The sequence below is a fragment of the Phaethon aethereus genome (genome assembly GCF_964289735.1).
Source record: "Phaethon aethereus genome assembly, chromosome: 11".
Classification (NCBI taxonomy): Eukaryota; Metazoa; Chordata; class Aves; order Phaethontiformes; family Phaethontidae; genus Phaethon; species Phaethon aethereus.
In genome coordinates, this window is record NC_138587.1 from 9,292,416 (window position 1) to 9,313,634 (window position 21,219).

Consider the following 21,219-nt stretch of genomic DNA (forward strand, 5'->3'; position numbering starts at 1 on the left):
TAGCCCTCAGCTGCTTTCAAAACTGGAACTCTGATCTCTGAGTCAGTTTAGACACTTGAGAAACATTTTACCTACAGGGTCTGTGAAAAAACCTGGGTTTCATTCTTCTGTCCCACCACTGTGAACCATAAGGTCAAAAGTCGGGACCACGAGGCCAGCAGGGCAGAACATAAGCAATGAAAAGGAGCCGGTTGGTTTATCCAAGATAGCAAGTGTCGTGTTCCCATTCCTTCTCTTTACTCTAGGAAGGAAGCTGAGATCTCAGCAATGGAGAAATACATCTGCAGTAGCTATACTGACTTCAAAGGAGATGCTCCAAATTTTAAGCCAGCATGGAGAACAGAATTTGGCACGTGCAGTGCAGTTGGAGGAGTTTAGCTTCCCTTCAGTGGGGACCCTGCAGCCCCCAGAACAGGACTAATTGGCCAAAGCCATCTCTCCGGCTGGCTGCCACGCATGGCACTCGCAGCAGGGAGCTCCAGGAGAAAGGGAAAATATAGGACTATTAGAGCAGTGTTTTTCTTTGCTAAAACACAGGCGGAAGGTGTCCAACATTTGTTAATAGCAGTGATTTTGTGACAGCTGAAGCAAAGCCTGCTTAAAGCCAGACCAAGTTTACAGATGTGTTGCTGATTATTTTGAATAATTAAATGGTGTAAAACCCAGCTGTGATGAATAGCACTGGGGTCGCAATTCATAAATAATTGAGAAGAGTGAGTCGCATTTGATCATCCTGATCAAATTCTACTCTCTGGAGAATAAATGTTTGTCCTGAATACCATCAACATTGTTAAATGCCTCAATATTCCTGCTCAGCCATCCAGCCAGCAGTCAATTGAACTAAATCACTTTAACACCTTACACATTTGCCTTCCTCATGAATACAAAATGTTTCTAACTTACACAATGGTTTTTGGGCATCAGACAAAGCAGCCACTCTTTAGAGACAGTAACCAAACAGCAACAATAAATGTTTTAAATGATCCCATTAAAAACAATTCCTGCATACACTCTTGTCTTCACTGCAGTAAGCAAAGACGATATTAGGCCACCTATTTTGGTTCACTGCCTTGTGTGTAAGCAGAGCTGCCTCTCCGATTCACATGCAGCACACAAACACACCTCCTTATGCTGGTGGGGATGCCAGTGGCACAGCTCCATGCAATTTCCTGGGGCTCCTCCTGCTTCTCAATACTTCCAAAAGTTCAGCAGTGACTGTGATTAGACTGAATGAAATAAATGACTAAAAGCTAGCTAGAGAATACTGACTTCAGATTATTAGGGCCTGTCTCTGTAGCCCATCCTCATACTGTGTGATGTTTACTATTGCTTGCACAATATGGGTTTGGTAACCAGAGGTGGAAAACTACTTCTGCTTCGTTGGAATTACCTACAATTTATAGCAGATTTATAGATCAGAATCTGTGCTAAACAGGTAACAAGATGCAAACTTTAAGATAGTCACATTAGGTAAATATTACCAACTAAACCCTGAAGCCTTTCTCCTTGGTTTTACTGGAACAAAATAACCGATGCCTTCAACAGCAATCTTTCCTGGCTGAACAGAGGATGAACAAGGACTCCAGGAACTGACCCATAGTTTGGGTTTTCATAAAAGACCAAATTCTCCTACCCTTACTCATAGTGAGCACTATTTTACTCCTTTTGCGCTACTCAAGGGGTATGTGACTTCTCAGCGTGACTAAGAGGAGCAAATTCTGGGGCAACAACAGTAAAATGAGCTGCAGATTATAAGAAAAGCCTGGAGTTAAAAACAACTGCTTGTATCTTCATGTCATTCCTGGGGGGCTGCAGGCAGGTTTTCCTATTTAATAAAAACCTAGGAGGGTCCCTCTTAAAAGGCACCAAAACTGTGGTGGTTAGAATCATCTGTGAATGTCCAGTTCCACATTGCTCATACCTGGTGGCAAACTGGTATTTCCCTATTTCTTCTGATACCTTTCAGCGTTGCATTTACCTGACATGACAACATCACACAGATGTTGCACAGTCCCTGAGTATTAATACACAATTAACTTTAGGAAAACAATATTTTATTGGTGGATTATTAAATCGTACCTCAAAGTCTTCCGAGAACCCATGCTGGTTATTAGAATACAGCTCACTGATGTGTTTAACGAACTGCTTGACTGGAATTGCTTCCATATCATCTGTAGAAAGAAAGAGATATTCAGAGTTGCTATTTGTCTCATACATAAAACTTCATCTACAAACTCAGGAGAGAAAGTTTTCACTCAATATCAGTTAGATTCGAGTTCCCAGGGGCACAGCTAGTTCAATATGCGATAAGAAGAAATCCTGATGAATCTGGCCAATTTTGAGGTAAACTCTTCATATTATATTTCTAATTCTAAGCACTGCAGTTACGAATACTGAGAGTCTATTCCCCATGACGATAATTTACAAAGTCCAACTGAAGTTCAAGGATCGTTTAGTTCGCAATTTGAAGACGGCTGTGGATGGGATGAAGAGGCCTCCTCTCCTTTCACATAGTATAAAAAGAACAGGAGAGACCCAAAATATGGAAGTACAGTTGACAATTGCCCCCAGTTCAGTTTTTTACCAGACTGCGCAGAGACACAGGCTTTTCTCCTGAAAGTTATTAACTTTTTCACACAACGATGTAGAATCTAAGTGGACTTATCCCGAAACTGTCTCTGAGCAAAAGAACAGGCAGCACAACACCCACACTAATTTGAGTTCTCTCTCATGCCAGCCACTATTCATAACATTGAATATGTATTCCACTGGACCATTTGTTCTTGCTCAGCACAGTGCAAATTCCACCCAATATACCAATAAATCACCCACAGACGTTTTCTTAAAAGAAAGAAGTCAAAGGCTTGAACTGAATTAAAGACAAACAAGGCTGTTTCGAGCACCTGGGACTCCGGATAGATTCTAATAAAGCTGGGGTGTAGGATGGCTGCCTTATTTCTCTCTCTTTCTCTCTCTCAAAAAAGGCCTAGATGTTGTTATAACCACCACCGCGGTTGGTAGAAACACTGTGCTTGCCAAGATTCATTAGTTAATATTTTCAGTCTGGCATTTAGAAAATGTAAATTGCTGTACAACTGTGATTACCTTCAGCAAGTGAAATAATCTATTGCCTGATGGCTACTATTGTCTGATTGCATGATTTTATGGCAATACTCTGGTCTTTATATATTCCATTTCATATTCTTCTGAAGATTTCATCCAGTTTATGTGTACTCCCAGTAATTCAGTGGTGTATTTTTGCTCCTATCTAGCAGCCATATGGTTTGGTGCTACAGCTGCATTATAATCTGGATTCTTTTCCTTTTAAACATCTACATTATGATAGAAAAAATCCAAATATTTCTACAGATACTTAGCAAAATTTAACGATAAATAAATAGATGTGACATTTACTGTATTCAGAGTGAAAGATCTTTGGCAGCTAAAACCCCTAAGCTGTCACATATGCTTTTCTTAGCAAAGGGTATGAAGATCTGTATGTGTAAATGAGGTTCTACTTTGGCAGGAATTTTACAGATCCCTGACAGTCTGATTTCTTTCCATCCGATGGCAGTTAATATTGACCATGTCATTACTTTCCTACTCTTATTTTATCAGCTAACACTCTAAGGTGGCTTTTTGCATCTATTGCCATTTTCAGATCCCAATCAGCTCTCTTCTATTTTATTTACAAGAGCCAATTGTTAAAGATACGTTTGCAATCTGATCACCTCCCAGTATAGTAATGCTACTTTAATTAACCACATGCTCACTTATTGAATAATACATAATTCAAAACATTTGACAAGTGTACGCTCATCTTAGCAAAAAGCTGCAGCATGCAGAAATGCTGGCACTTTACAATATTTAAGTGATAACATTTATTTTATGTAATATTGAGAACACCATCATCTCATAACAACATTTGTATTAATATTTTTGCAGCCAAGACACTTGAATGGAATGATCTGTAGGAACAGCAGTCAATCGGGAGAGCCTGTAAAACAATCTTTTCTCTCCTGAAAAGTAACACATACATCCTAGATTTCCCTGAAAATAACTTGTGTTGTGATAGCGATTTCACATACTCTCCCAAGAAAAGTTCCATAGTTATCATTTGTTTTTTTTTTCCTTGCTCAACTGAGACCAACCGAGATCAAGGATTCACTGCAGCAGACCAGTGTGTCCAATTTAATTTTGCAGAAGGCAGAATTTAATTTTAATTGTGATCTGTGAGCCAAAAAATACATTAGCGATAACGTGCTCTCTGGTCCATTGAATTCCCACCAATTTCAAGGATGGGTCTGCACCAGAGATCCATGGCAAAATATGGTTAGTTTTCTTTTTATCACCATCACTGCATGGTGGCAGTGTGTATCCACCTTCACAGCCGCTGCTAACTCACTCCGCCGTTGTTCACTACCCTTTATTGTTTCTCCTCCCTTTTTTCTCTTCTGCTTTTTCACTTCTGATTCCCTCCAACGCAGTTTCTTACCCTATTTGGTAACATGGGCAACAATTAAATGTTCAATAAATTAAACAGGAAATGCCGTCGACATGCGAGCTCACTGGGTGAGAGGGACCTTATGCTGCTGAAGCTGCCCAGAAACTCAGGAAAACCGCGTCGGAGCAAATGTAATTGTTTCGTATTAGGAAGATTAAAATCAGAACCACAAACGTTAGAAACTCAGAAAAACGCTTATGATTTCCAGCTTTCAAACCGCTGGGATAACGTGGTCCTACTGACCGTGCGAGATCGGGCAGAGGCCAGGCAGAGGCCACCGCTCGCGGGACACGGCGGCCCGCAGGGGACAGGCAGCCGGCCGCTGGGCAGGACGCGGCGCTCCCCGGCTGCACGCCCGTCGTGCCCCTTGCTGGGGGGGGACCTCAGGAAAGCAGCTGTACCCCAGACACAGTCTATTACACTACCCAATGAAACAGAAAAGTGTTACAGCAATTTGGGCCTGTATTTTTCTATTAATGACCTCCAACTCCAAATTCCCACCCAGGAACACAAATTACTTTAGGAGGTATATGCATGCTCAGCCATGAGCAGCTTGCTTGTCAGACCTCTGGTAAAATTTGTACTAATATATAGCAGCACTCTTGACTGATGCCTGCTCTGACGTTATCTGAAGATGGCTGTGACCTTCTAAGAAAACCAACAGATGTAGCTAGATGCACAGTGCTTTTCCTTGCACTATTGTCAGTCCAAAGGCTTTGGTTAAGCCTTCTTTCCACCTTAAGACAAATAGACTTCAATGACTGTAACTCTTTTAGTCGATTGAAGAGATTAATGGAATCCTATCATGGCTAATTAGGAGCTCTCATAGTCGTTCTGCACATATTCCCTTTTGCACCATATACTTTTTCCCATCCAGAAGCTAGAGTGACATTTCGTATTGTCAGTACGACCCTTACATTTCGCAAGACCTACACGTTATTCAAAGAGAAGAGGGAAATGTTTTAATAACGTACCTTCACCTCTAACACTGCAGATATAATTACAGTTCTGTCTAGCTTGGGTTTAGCCATCTGTTTCATCAGTGTCAATAAAGTGATTCTGTATTTACGTCACTACAAAATATGAGCTGAATCTGGCACCATACTAATAGTATAACCCTTTGTGTTATGCAGAGAAAGAAGTAGAAATCTTAGATGGACAGTGGCAAAGGTCTCCAGAACTTTAAAATACTTGTACATACATTTATTATTATAAATCATGTAACTTGTAATAATATTCTTTATAAAAAAACATTACTGAAGCTGACTGGTGGGTCTATGTTTAATTGCTATGCTGGATATTTAACACTTTGGTGGAGTTCCCGTCTTCACTTGCTGGTCCAAGACAAGTGCCTGAGAAGAGTGCTAAAACCACAAAACCAAAGGGGACCACAATGCAGCTCATTTCCTGCCACAAAGAGAGCACGCCAAGAAGAAAATCATGTTTGTTTAAAAAAATGATTGTAGAGAAAAACGTTCACTTGCACCTCATTTCTTTAAGAAAAGGCAGTTGACAATGCAGAATACTTAATACATTCCTTCAGAAGACAGCCATCTTCAAAAGAAGCCTGAAGTGTATAGAAACAATAAAGTTTGAACAGGGTTACATTTAAAGTCTGGATAATTAGTAACCCTACCAGGAAGGATTTTCCCATATCTCTCACTTAATAAGCTGCCTTTGTAATGTTAAAGCAATAGGGGCCAATTTCAAAAGAAAAATGGGATATCGTATCAGAGATGGCATATCCACATAATAAGATCTTGGATTCATTTTGATTCATTTATAGCCTGAGAGCTCACTGGATAGTTTAGTGGCATTGGATTGGAATAGATGGGTTTGGGTCAGGAATTAATCCAGAAGGTCAAAACCAAAGCGCTTCCTCGTATTACCTTTGCCTGATTTGGAGCTTTGTTGTTTCTGAAGACCAGACGTTTGACACACATGAAGAAGTCTTGGTAAGAAGGTTCTGCCACGTCTGTCTCTCCGTTTGTAAATGCTTTCTGTTTTTCAGCTATTACCTTCCCCAGTCTACTAAATCCAATAAACTCCATATATCTTCTGCCTTACTTTTAATGTGAAAGCTTATTCCATTTGTTTGTTAGTCACTGCACTTCAGCCTCTCATTTGCAAAGCCACCTGGATTCATGTGCCATAGCTGTCACGTGGCTTGGCCCATCTGCTCCAACAGCAGCCACTTACTGCACTGCTCAGCAGCCCCGTGCCACCCTTTGCATCTCAGAAGCACCTCCACCAATTCTCTGCGTGCTCTTCACAGCCGGCTTCAGCCAAAGGACGAGGCGACTCTCCCAATCCGCTCTCCCTGCCTGCGGGGCTGAGCAGTGAACTGAATCCGTCTGCTGATCTGGCTGATGAGTACAAGGTCGATAGCGGTAGACAGGTTGATCCCGCTCGTTACCATGAGAAATAGCGAAGTGACAGGGAAACTGCCCTTTCTGAAGGCAGCACAAACCTAACCTGGCTTATGACAATCATGAAGCCAGCGACAGTGTTAGTGACATTGACCCTGGAGAACCCACTCTCTAATAGAGTATCCTCACAGTTCTCATCTTCTGCAAAAAAGTTTTCCAAATTGGAAAGAAACGTCTACCAGGAGGCTCATAGTAGAACTGGATTTGACCTCTTAACTCACTGAAAAATAACATATCTGACAAATGGTGTCCCATATCCGCAGCAAACAAGGACCTTTCTGTTCCCAGCAGCACTCAACCCTGGGATGTGGATTCATCTTCCACCCTGTTATTCTCCACTGCTGGAGACAACATTGAATGCAATCCCAGGATTTCTTTTTTTTTTAATATTTATTTTACTGTTAACCACATTCAAGTGGGGTTCATGGATTTTTATTTTTTACAAAGAGGGATGGAAAAATTCTGCAAGCAGCTGGCATACCTAGTATCAATATTTAGGATGTATATTACTTTAACACTGAGTCTAACAGCCATTCCATAAGCTACAATACATACCAGAGTGAAGGTTGCAGAGCTATAGCAGGAGCTTGCCCTCCCATATAGCACTGTAACCAAGTAACAGTAACCATGTGGGGTGCAATTCCAACAGGTTCATTTCCACAACGAGCAATGGGGCACTCGCAGCCCGGATTTAAACAGGACCTATGCGGCCACACCACGCGACATGAAACTGCACACAACACACAGTACTAAATGGGGATGTAAAGCCCAAACGTGTCTGCATTCGGTCTGTCTCTAGAAGAGTGGCTGATCATAAAGAGCATTGCAAGGATTAATAGCATACCCTTGGGTAAAATTCTGCCCCAGTAGAGGTTATTGAAGAACTCCTATCAACTCCACTAAGGTCAGGTGCTCACCTATACATAGAAGCTTAGACAAAAATCTTTGAAGCTACAGATTGAGTGTATACTCCAAAGTGCACACGCTTACAGGGGTCAGAAACTTCACATGCAGCTCAAATTTTGGCACTGACTGAATTTGAAATGTTTCAGCAGGCAACTCCACAGCCAGATCCTGCCCTAACTCAGGCTAACACTGGACTCCACGAGTAATACCACATGTGAAAATGGGCAGTGCCCAACTTTCTTCAAACCATTTTAGATTTAATGCATTTGATTTATACACATTTATACAGTCAGAGCCTTTCATTCTGCAATATATTGGCTTTCCTTGCTTAACTATTTAAAACAAGAACGCAGCTGAAGCCATTTTGTTTTATTTGGAATAATTAATTTTTCTGACTGATCACATTGCTTGCTGTATAAAAAATGGCCAGAAATATAAGAACAGTTCTATTTGTATAACAGGGGTATCAATTAATTTATGATAAAACAAAGCCATTAAAAAACACTTAGTATTGAGAAGGTGTCTGCCTTCTGTGGAGATCACATCTGCATAAATACTAAAAAGGCAATACAGTAGGTTTCATTCTAGGAGACCAAACTACCTGCTAAACCCCTTTAAGGCTGGCAGCCTCCTGAAGTCACTGACCTTAGTAATTAGGACAGATTATAAATTAAAATAAATAATAAATTATTACGAGTTACTTACTGGAGACACTGTTCCTCATTAATGCTTACATTTTTGTAATCACGTGTTTATCAAGTACTGTTTTTAATATAAATGCCTTTCAAAGAGAAAAGGCATGGAAAACACTATGAATACATTTGAAAGTCCTGGATAGGTGGGCATGTTGAAAGAAAAACACTGAAGTCCTTCGAGCAAGATAATTGCGATCTATTTGTTATAATCAAGTCAAATGAACACAAGGGCAGGTTTCTGATAAAGGGGAGACACACGAAAAGGCAGAATATGAAAAATCACCTGTGTAATATTGTAGCTACATTCGTCTCTCTTGCTTCAAGATTTAATGTACTACAATGCTATTAGCCATGTGTCAGTCAGGAATATAAAGATGTTAATGATAAAATTTTATATGTGTCAAAATAAGAGCTCAGTTTAAATCTGCTTGTACAAATCTTAGATTAGGTTATCATTAATTATAAATGTAATAGCAATACTCTTCTTCCCTTTAAGCAAAAAACCAATTTCAGTCCAAGAGAATGAAATAATGTGAATTTTCTCTTAGCACAGACATTAAACATGATCTTATTTGGTATTGCCTCCTAAGGAACACAATTTTAATCTCACACATTTCCATCCTCAGGTCCCAGTCGTGCCATCAATTACATACATGCCTTACATTTAAGCACATGGAAGGTCAACTCCAGGGCTCTGCAGCCCAGTGTGACAGCTCTCAGAAAAGTATCTATCCACATTCGCATGGCCACCATGAAAACATGTTTTTGGGTGATTTAGCCAACTCCTGAAGCCTCTATTACAAGTACCATGACTAGACACCCTACCGTAAATTCTTCAGTGTGCTGCAGGAGCAACAGTTTGTAGGAGAGAAAAAGGAAGGTGGATGTTCCCCAAAATACCTTGATATTTTCTCGGCTCCAAAGGATGGCTGTGTTTGCAATATTGCATTCATGAATTTAATTGAAGCTGAAGATAGGTACAATTCACAATATGGTGCTGGAACATAAATCCGCGGGGAGCAGAAAGCAGAAATAGTCTTAAACAGCTGAAGAGCACTACCTCTGTGCTCAGTGAAGAGCTTCGTGCCCTTGAGAATGAAGACCTCAGCTGCAGTTACCACTTTGTATCTCGCTAGTCTCTAGCACAGAGGATCACTGTGCTCAGCACACCGTCAGTGTAGTGGCCACGGATGTGTCCTGGTGCTCTGCTCTTTAGCTCTTGGGAGGCAACTTGAGACAGCTACATCTTAGCATAAAACAGCAAGATACCAAGCCTCTGTTGGGAACCTGCAGTTTCCTTGTCAAATGAGATATCCCTTGGTACAGTCTCTTAATAGAAACAGTTTGTCACAGGGTGGATGCTACCAGAAGATATCAGAAGTGCAGGAACTGAGCTTGTAAAAAACACATCAAGTCTAACCACTGATGTTCATCAAGAAGGGTTGAAGGCAACCATGGTTATTGAAGGAGTAAGGAAGAAGGTTTCAAAACTCTGCAGGGATTTCACAGAAGCTAAGAGTTAATAAGATGGACTCTTGATGGGACTCCTTCCTGTAACCATGAGAAAACAGAGGGAAATGAAGGAGGGTCATGGCTGCACTGGGCTTCACACCCTTGCGTGACTGCATGAGGTCATCAAGACACCTTTTCACTGCAACATACTTGGCTACTCCACTATTTCCTGGGCTCATGCACCCACATTGAGTCATTCTTGAAGAAGGATGAGAGTGTTTCTCTGTCAGATTCTGCCACTGGTTATTTTAAATACGCTATTCATAAACTCCAGTACTAGTTAAAAAATTAATTTGCTGCCCTTTACACCTAAAGCTGCATGCACCTTGATCCAAGCACTGGGAAGTGCTCCTGAGCCTTGCAGTCTAGACACAGCTGAAATGACTGGCATCACATCTGAGACATTTTACTTATATTAAAAATGGTGAAAAACATCTGGAATAACATGCTAAATGAATCAGCTGCATTGGCCAGTCACTGTGTTCTTTATGAGCCATGTTTCCCTGGATTGTGGTCAAGACTATGCGAAGTTTTGAGTTTTGCCATAGGGTCAAGCATCAACTATCTCTGTGTTGATCTCACAACGAGTCCTGCTGACATGAGTGCCACAGCATCCGTTGTGCCCATGGGGTGGGCAAGAAACCAGTAAAGCCCCAGCAAGCTCCAGAACAATGCACGACACAAGAGCAGGAAAGCTCTGAAACAAAGGACAGGAGGAAGAGGAGGGTAGAAGTGGAATTTGTGCTAGTTCCACTATTTGATATCATCTAAGTTGCACGGATGTGCACTTCTGCACTGCTGTTGTGGAGCAGGTCTTGCAATGAGAAGAAAGGAAAACTGGTAAGGGATGCATTTTGTTTTGCAGTGCTGCAAAACATACAGGTCAGCAGCTACGATGCTGCTGTTATTCTTACTTACCCAACTCTATCGAACAGGATCCAAGTCCAGAAACGTTTTAACCAGATACTGACCCAGCTATGGAAAAAAACAACCAAACAGGAACAGGAGCTGGTTTGCCAAGAAAAAGATCTTGCCAAGACCGAATGTTGTAGTGAAGAGATCCAGGCAAAGATGATATGGACATGGCCCAAATTAACTGAATGTGGAGGCAAAGAGAGAAGATATGGAGAAATAATTTTGTTGGGCTGAATGGCAGGGGAGTTTCAGAAATCTGCTGTTGATTACAGATGCATTACTGTTAGGCGCAAGGCTTATGTGAGTTTAGATTTATACCTCAGTTGTAATATCCAGTGGGTGACTCAGTTAATGATATTTCCTTTGTCCTGTGTTTCTCTAGATCAAGCAGTGCAGATAATTATGAACAATGATAATGATTTGGGTCTCAAAGCAGATTTCCAGATAAGCACACGCCTATGGGTGATGTGGCTTCATGCACAATAATTAAGCATGTACACCATGGGAATGAAATAGAAAATGGGTAAAATCATCCCTTTACAAGAAGATTTTTTTTAGATTTCAGACTTGAAAAGTTGTACTGTGTGCCTATTGCAGGTAGCTGGCAGTATGATTTTACAGTTCATAGACCTGAGAAAACAAGGGGTTTGGCTAAATAGGAGCAGAACGTGGTGCAAAAATAAACACAAAAGCTAGCTCTGAGCATGCTGACGTGTCACGGAGCAGAGCAGTGGCATGCAGAGACACCAGCATCGCTTCTGAAACCTCTCAAGCTGCGTTAGGACATTGCTGCGCCTGGCTCCCAGACACCTGGGAGAGACACCCCACACCTGGGCCAGGACCAGCCAACCCAAACCTGCTCAGCTTCCTCCGACCGGCAGCTCACTGCGTGCTGTAGATGGGCCTTGGCAAATCTACCAAACGTCTTTAGACACACTGCTCTAAATTGCCATCAGTGTGGCTGCTTGCACATCATTGAGAGCAGAAGTTTGTCCATTGAATTGTAGGAGGTAGAGGCATGGTTCCATGGGGATCTACTCAAATTTCTTTTGTAAGGATAGGGTTTCCAGCCTAACAAGATTACTTCGAAAAACTTGCTTTTATGAAAATGCCACTTGTAGTTTGCTTTTAGGATCAACATGGCAAGTAAGACTTTTTCACACCCTCTGGCAGCTTCCAGAGGAAAAGTTCAGAGGCTTATCATTTCATTAGTTGCAATCAGTTCAAAGGAGAATTTTGTCATTTAATGTTTTTAAGGCATTTCAGTGGGCTGCCTATGTGGGAGCAGCAGCTGACATCAGAGAAGACTGCCATTTAGCCACAGGTATATGGGGGAAAACAGGCCTCTTCTACATCTTCAAACAAGGGAAATGTTCAGGAGAGCTTCAAGATCTTTCCCAGCAGTATCTCCCATCTTTGGAAAAAGCCAACATAGCTGGAAATTATCTCTACTAACTTTGAGCCTCATTACAGACTCCCTGTACTGGTAGTAGTAAATACACACAGAGAGAGGCACTTCAAGAGGGTGATTTGGCTTTTGGTGGCCTGAATAGCTTTACTGTCAGTGCCAAGATGTTCAAGTTCATCAGTTCATTATCTCTTAAGACCTCCTGGTGATGATTCAGCTTCAGATTAAAGCACCTCCATTTGGATGTCTGTATGCAGGTATCTAAATGTCCATTATATCCAGAAAAATCCTGTCGCTAGATCGGGAATTCGAGGGCTGGATTCACCTTTGCATCCAACCAGACTAGGAGATGACAGCATGTTTTCTTTTATTTTCAGTGGCACAGCATAAGACTGCAAGGCAAACTGCCTAATGCTTTCTGCAGCGATGTAATAGCTAACCTTTCGTATTAGTTCCCATGGGTACTTTGAAAGACCCTTTCTAGGACGGAGTTAAAGGTCTGCTGAATAAAATCAAGGAAAAAAATAACTGGATTCTTTCAGTTTTCTAGGATTCCTGTTTCTTCAGTGTCTCAGAGATGGCTTTGAATGTTTTTTGGTAAAATGAATCTAATTAGCTGCAGATTGAATCCTAGACCAACGACACAAATTGCAGAATACCACAAGGAAACTTAAACCACCTTGAAGCAACAAGTACAAGCATTTGACAGACTGAGGTCAATACAACATTTTGGGTATCTTAATTCTGCCTGTGAAACTTAGCAACATCAAACAAAGCAGCAGCTGCAAAGGCCACTGTAACACCAAGCTGCTCTCTGTCATCGTGGCTTAAAGGGAGCTGGATCCTGCACTTGAGAACTCCCAGGGGAAATGCCTCATGAAGACAGAATAGCACTAAACTCTGCTTCCAGCTTCACTCTCAGTATAGCTGAGAGGAGAAGTTGACCTTTGGTAACTCAATTAATACCAAATTAACAGATGGCTTTGGATTTTACTTGAGATTGCTTATCCTTGTGTCTTGCTTTTCTCCCCGAGACGCAGCAGACACCACCTCTGCACACGCTGAGAGTGGGCGGCAAGTCCCCCAGTCTCGAGACAGCAGTGGAGCTGCATACCCCTCGTCCATACCCGGCCCTGATGGAGCAGCTGGTTTCACCCTGGATGCAATGTCTTAGTGTTTTTAAGAAGCGTTGCTCATGTTTTTGACATTTTCCAAAGGTTATTCTGAAATTTCTATTAAAACCATGCAGGAGAGGTGCCTATGGAAAAATACAGCACTGACACTCAGAGCCCCATTGCAAAGCACGCTAAATTAAATGAAGCAGCACTGATACAACAAATTTCTACCAAAAAAACATGATTTATCACAAACATAACCTTCTCTTCTTTATGTAATTAAGACAGACTCCAAGTAGCACAAACACAGGAGATTATGCTCGTCTTACCTGGAATAGGTATAATGGGAATACTTTCATTGGGGACCACACGGGGGGAACTGCTGTCCTCCACATAGAAATGGGCAGTCTGAAAACACTTTCTGTTAAAGGAAAAAGAAAAAAAAAAAAGATTCAGGGTGTGAAAAACTGCCCTCTCAAAAAACAGCCAAAATATTTTGCACATTATGCTTCTCCACTTCTGCTCCATACTTTCAAGATGTTACTGTTTTAAAACATCGATGCGTGAAAACATATGTGCGTCTTCTACAATTACAATCCCAACTCCGTATTCTGGTGTGCTCTAATTCATTGACATCTGACATCCACCCATCATAAATGCCTCTGTATATTATTGCTAAGTACTACTGAACATGAAGTTATACTCACAAAAGTTAGCGGTTGCAAAACAGGTTTCAAATACAACATTCAGAAAGAGACTGCACACAAGAAACATATTCAGCATACAGTTCAAGCCAAAATCCACCTGAGAGACCAGCATTTCCAGGGAAAATACACTCACTATAGAAGTTTCTGCTGTGTAACAGCCGACAGACCGTAATACAGCATCTGTAACTGCTGCATGTCACGATGTTCTGCTATGAAAGTTATCCTTCAAACATTACGGTTTTTTGGTTGCTTTTTTAACACTAAAGCCATATAACCCTCATCCCATCCTCCTCCTGCGAACTTCTATTACAGAAGCTGCTACAGAAAATGGCAATAGATGCTTCACTTGGGCCCCAGGACTCATCTCTGAAAAGGCCTATAAAAACAGGAGAACTTAAATCCACCTGACTCTTTTTACCTGTATTTAACGCAAAGCAGAGAGCACAAGCTGGTCATCACAGAAAAGGTACTGAGCAGAATAACATCAAGGGATCCGAGGAGATTCTGCATGGTGATGTTAACCGAGGCAGGGTTTTCCAACACCGGCGTCACTGCTCATTGCTGACTTAATGAGCTGCTTGAGGCTGGAACTGAATATTTAATGAGTCTTGCTTGGTGCGAGCAGCTATTGTGGCAGGGTCCGCGCTCATCTGTCGGGGCGCTTAACAATAGCTTCCCACTGCAGAAGGATCCCCCTCATCGCAGCCCTTCATCAACTGCTCCTCAACACCTGGGCAAAGTTTGCGGGCGGCCTTGTGAGCTGTGCCTTTTGTCGAGTCGCCGCTTCCCTTGCTGAAGCATATTTGCACGTAGTGGCTTATAAGTTTCTGCCTGCAGTCTGGTTCTCTCTAATTCGGGCATTGTGCTCTCCACAGAGAGCCCCCTCTGCAGAGCCGGCTCTGCTGACTTTGTCAAAGTAATTTGCGCACCCTTTGTTTTCAACATCCATACGTGCCAGGAGCAAAAAAGTCACTGAAAATCAAACCACTCTCCTCGGCAAAACCAGAAATTAAACTAATCGTGGGCGCTTGCTTTCTATGCATTTTTACTTTCTATTGCACGGTCACAGTACTTTATAATGCAAACACACGCTATGGCAGCACGAGTCCAACTTAAGACAATACAGAAGCAGAAGGGAGCGGATTTCTCAGCGTGGAGTAACTGTCTTGGAGCAGCTTTCTATTTTCAGGCACGATGTCTTGCGTTGTGCCAAAGTTAGTTATTTAGCGAGTATGCTTTTGTTAAGAAACACCATAAGGTGAATTCACACACGGGGATGCAAGATGTGCAATAGTCTCACAGCATTTAAAAACATTGGTTGAACTCCTCCCACTCTACTTGCTCCCTGTTCTCATTTTTTTGGGCAGCCTTTATTTTGGACAATGCACACCCTGGGGGCACGCAGCAGAATCAATCAGTCACACATAAAGAAGAAACTATGAATATGAAAGAGGCAAGACGTTCCCGATTTTGATGTATTTGGGTCTCTTTCCCTTGAGTCAATACTACAAAAATCCTTGAACATCTTCTCCCGGTAATGAAGGCCTTAAAACGGTGTTTGATAAAAAGACAGACCTTTACGTAGGGATTTACAGGATTTTTTAAAGCTGATGATACTTAAGAAAAGCAATTATTTTTTGTAATTTGTTATTTCATACTCTGAGAGGCTCTGATAGGCTGGCATTATGGTTTTTTATGCAGCCATAAGACAGCTTTTTCTTAATAGCCTCAAAACATGCAATTGTCTTGGATAATCACATTGTGTGATACTGTATGGCCCATGATGGTGATAGCTGAATATCCAGTCCAGCAGATCTCTGCTGAGTACAATGTTGGAATAACAATGTATTAAATGACTATTTCACATAGTAAAGTTTTCTGCAATCATTAACAAGTCTGTATTTTATTCCTGGAAGACTTTTTGCAGCTGTTTTAAAAAGGCAGCCACCGTGGAATTTGACTAAAGGTTTTCTCAAGTCACAAACATCCTGCTAAAATACACTCTTGTCTTATGTATATACATACGTAATACAGCATGCTCATTACTTTACAGTGCTGGATGCTGGCGCGTCAGGTGAAGACATGCCTCTCAAATTCTTTTTTTTTGCTGTAAATTTTCCAAGTTTAGCTCCTGCGGCTGAGCTCACTGTGCACAGGCCATTGCATCCCTGTCCTGGTGACTCCCTCCATCTCAGGGGCGCCGGTGACAGCAGAAGGCAGCACTGATGAGACTATGAGACTACACGGGCTCAAAATTGAGAGCAGGATAAAGTGGATCGATCTTTAAAAGACCTTTTGTGATAGGTCTCACAAACTCTCGGGATGAATTTTCCAGCAAGTTCTCTTTACTGGGGCTGTTTCCTACTCTTGCACCTCTCCAGGTGGGAGCACGCGTCTCGGGGCGCCTGGCAGATGCCTCCAGGCCCCCAGTTTGGATCACGTCCATTTTTCAGCCCGGGTCTGACTGGATGAGGAAACGCCTTATGCAAACTTGCGTCTAGTTTGTAGTAATAAATACTGATAGTTGGGATCAAGGTTGCTGGACGCATTTCAGACCATTTAGCATCTGCCATCTCCCCCAGTTTCGGATGCCCCTTTCTATCCCCTGGCATTTCCCCTCCCCGTATACAAACCTTCAGTAGCAGCAGTTGCTAAGGCTACAAAGGCTGCAGTAGATCTGTGTGCGTATATGGGGAGGGCTAGATAACGGAAGAGAGCAGAAAATTGCTTGTTTTGAGTCACTGGAGAAGGAGCCATGGAGAGAGGTGGGAGTGGATGCAGGGCTAGGCAAGATGCACGTCTACAACTGTTTTCACATGAGCACTTCAGCCTGTAACTTCTAACCTCAGCGTGCGTACATTCACATGCAGGTGTCTGCACCTGCGTGCCCATTTGCTCAGGAAACCAACATTGTCAGCAGAAAAAAACCCGAGAGTTTTTTCTGACAGAAGCAGTCCTTGGTGAATGAGCAATCAGGACTTGTCAACGGCATAAACGATTATTAAAATCTCAAAACCTCAAACACTAATTTTAGAACGATTCTTGCATTTCTGCAGCACTGGTTGAGGAAAAGCAAATCACAGCCTTGATTTTACTTCCAGAAGACTTCAGAGAGAGCCCACATTGTTTCTGCAAAACACCAGAGAGTCTGTTGTCTCTGAAATATGCCTGTGTGCAGCGAAGCACACCGTTTTCTCTAGACCCGTATGGTTTTTTGCCTCCCTTTCCCCAGGGTACAATAACTGTGCGAGATTGTGGTGATCAGACACACAGTTGTCACATATGGACCAAAATGCAGAAAGTAAAACACTGCGAGATCAGCATCTCCCTGGAGAAGGAGCAGAGGCAGGGTCTGCAATGCAAAGCCCACGCGAGGGACAGCATCCCCCTGCCCAGAATCTTTTTGCAGATTTATACCGGCAGCGGGTTATTAAAGCAAACTGACAGGATGCAAAGTCCAGAGCAGCAGCACCTTATTATCAAGCAGCAAGCATAAAAACATGCCAAGAGATGGTCTTGATTAGCTGGGTTAAATGCTTGTTCCATCTCCGCTGAGCAAAATACCAGATTAGCTTCTGCAGAAGAAGAGATGCCTCATGAGATTTTGACACTCAAAGCAGGTTTCCTTGGTTATTAGTTAATAAACCTCAAGCAGCTTCTCCTTTATACTCATCTAAAAGCAAGAGGGAGAACCAGATCACATAATGGCTTGAAAGCATGGACGCATTTTATTTTTAAGCAGGAGATAGCACCTTAGCGTTCAGTTAATACTGGCTCCAATACAAACACACGCGCACGCTGCGGTCGACGGGAGGGCTGGGAATAGCTCCGAGGGCAGCGTTTGGCCTTTGCTCCCCTGTATCCGTCTGGCGCAGGCAGCATCCCCTGATCTGTGCCGACAGGCGAGGGACCCACGCTGCTCCGGACCAGCTGAGGCGGGGGCGGAGGGGGCAAGGGATTACTCTGGAGGGGCAAGCGGTTGCCTCTGCAGCGGCTGGCTGAATCCACTAGGACAGTGGCTGCACTGGAAAAATCAAAGGGGACTGCTTCACTTTCTGGGGACACCCAGGAGCCATGTCCTGCCTCACACGCTGAAGCGACTGGCACATTCGCTGCTCCATGGTCCACTAGGGATCTACTCCTTCTTCCAGGCGTTTCTGTTAGCTGAAGCAAGCATGTATTCCCTCTGCAAGGTTAACTAGATTTATATTACTTTATTTCTGTAATAGCATCTAGGAGCTCTAGGCTCCTGGTTTCTTGCAACTACTCTCTTCTTGGGTCATTACCTCCTAAAGCATGACCAATTCAGGGGCAGATGGCTTGAAAGGGTCCTGGAGGCCTATTCACCACTGTCAGCAGGCCAAACCTTGTCCTCTGGGTACCCTTCCTCCAGAAACAGCCTCCCACAGACAGGAGCTCTGCAGAATGTACATTTATTAATGAAGAGGCCAACAGTCCCTGCAGCCACCCTACTTTCACACACAGTCCTTAGCTAGTGGGCAGAACGGGCAAGGTCCAACAGGAGTCAAACCAGGATCTGTAACGGACCTCTAAACCAGGCTGCACAGGACATGGCTTAGTCTTTATCAAATGCAACCTGGATATAGGCTTTCATTCACCATGCCCCTCCATCACGGGCAAATAACTCCCAAACAAGGAGCCAAAGACAGGAAACGATCCCTTTCACTCCCTCTACACGTTCACGCTCACTTTCAATAGAAGAAAAGATGCTTCAGATTCTCATTGAACTGTTTTGCATGTTTTCCAGGAGACACAATTAAGATTGGTTCCTGCTGGCACCAAAAACCAGAATATGTATGCAGTCAAGTGTACTAGTAACACATGGCTCTGCACTTTAAACTAGCTTCACTATTCCTTGGCAAGCATTTGTCACTGTCAGAATTGGCAATGACTCCTCAGAAAAGAGCCGCAGACTACGGAACAACAGAAGCGCTGCAAATCACGACCATGTCACCAGCAGAGCAGTGGATGGGAGCCTGGACAACAGCTGTCTGCAGTCTGCACTGCTCTAGCTGGGGTCATCAGTCACTGATTTTTATGAGCACTAAAACTGACTCAAGCGTTAAGAAGAAAAAGAGAAGAGAAAACCACATGAAAAAAACCTGATCTTATGAATATGAATAAGTGACCAGCATGGAGCAGCGATATTACGTTCATTGTATCAGAAGGGCATCTGCATTTACTCTTTTTTGGCCAGAAAATGGCTTATATTGCCCCAATTTTCTACAATCATTTTCCTTCCCAGGTCTTAACGCTTAATGATCAGAATACAAAAGCCGAGTTATGAAAGAACTTATGCTGCACTGGAGCGGTAAGGCAGTGAAAGCTGACCGAACTTGAGCTATGGGAGGATATACAAAGCAGGAATGCATAAAAACCAAGAGAATACAGGAAAGCTGAAAAAGGAGGAAAATTTCCCTACAATAATGCTGATTCTCCTGCATATTCCTCCCGAAGACGATTCACCTTCTCCCCACAAAGCAATTTCTTCCTGTAATCTTCTTAAGCTGTGTTAAGCATCGCAGAGATATAACTGGAGAAGTCTGAAACCATGGATAGGTTTCAGAAGTTCACAGTGTGCCAAGTCCTTGGCATTGTTTCCTAGACAGAACGGTGAAAAGTAGACGGTCCCTTTCGGGGGACTTCCTCTGGGCAAGGAGAAACACTTCTCCACACTTCTGAGTTGTTGTGCACCCACACAGTCCCGCAAACGCTAAAAAAGCATCCAAATGCTAATCACCAGTCCAACCACACATACTTACAACCACACATTCGGCAGCATCATAGAGAAATAAAGACAGGAAAAAGGCTGGGAAAAGGCAGATGGAAAAACAAGAAGGTGGACAAAACTCTGAGACAGTATGTGTGATGAAGAGCACACCACTAGTAAAATTGTTCATCTGAAAAACTAATCTGCAAACAAGACAAGGGATTTTTGACACAGAAAGACAGCTAATTTAATATTTATGGCCTAAATTTGCCAGCTGACTACACAGCTCTCCACAAAATTAAAAATCCTCTTCTCCTGATCCTCTCAGATCCTATCCTGTACCAGAGACTAGACACCCATTTACATCACATACGGTATTGAACTCAGACATTGTACAAGAAATAATAATTTTTAGAAGGGTATTCAAATAATTAAAGTTACGAAATGACAACCCACACCAAGACGAGCCGCTTTCAAGTCCTCCCTCCTTCGTCAGCTGTGCGACCAGAAAATGCCCAGGTGGCCAATGCAGAAATGCACTTAGAAAGCTCTTTAACTGCAAATTGTAAGTGGATAAATCTTAGTTTAACTCAGCACAAATATTTTCCACGCTTCCTCGTCCCATCTTCCCGGTGTCCCTGGAGAACAGCGAAGGCGATGGTGAACCCTTATTTGTGATGACACTTGGCCCTGGAGCACTTGGTAGCTAATTACTCTCCTGGTGACCTCTGACAGGGCCAGCAGCACCAGACCTTCCCCTCCTGCTTTAATCAATACTCACAACAGCTGTGCTGGATACACTCAGCAATTTTACAGATGACTGACTGGGTTTACTCATCAGTATTTCCTATTGCAAGAGAACAAGCTCTCTGGTTATGTGCATTACACACAAAACTTTAATGTCTTCAGGCAAAAATGGGGTAGAGAAACCTATAGGTGGTATCCTAAAATGGTTTAAAAATTAGGCATGGTTTTAAAAACTGTAGGGAAGCCTAACATATTCATTTTCCTCTCCCTGAGTCAACTATTTATTTAATGCAACATTCATAACAAAGACTAGAAAATCACAGAGGAAAACGACGACATGCCTTAAAATAATACCTTAAGCAGTTCCTATAAAATGTGTACTTCCAATACCCTAAATATCATGTAATATTAAAAAGGAGCCTAAAACTTTTTCACAGAAAGAAGCTAAATTTAACCAAGTGAAGAGTTGTTCTGTAATCAGGAACTGCAGCAATCAATGAAGATTGCCTCTTACTAGAGAGGAGCTTTTAGTAGCACCTCTATGAACTCA

General features: G+C 42.5%; 1 protein-coding gene across 1 annotated transcript in view; it reads right to left on the minus strand.

The window, feature by feature from the left end:
- The window catches only part of PTPRG (protein tyrosine phosphatase receptor type G), a gene marked incomplete at both ends in the record, with an annotated part of 410,936 nt that overhangs the window by 24,459 nt on the left and 365,258 nt on the right, over positions 1–21,219 (minus strand). Inside the window, 2 exons of the mRNA XM_082004630.1 lie at positions 2,080–2,171; positions 13,814–13,905. Coding sequence (XP_081860756.1) covers positions 2,080–2,171; positions 13,814–13,905 — 184 coding nt within the window. The remainder of the gene's footprint in view (positions 1–2,079; positions 2,172–13,813; positions 13,906–21,219) is intronic.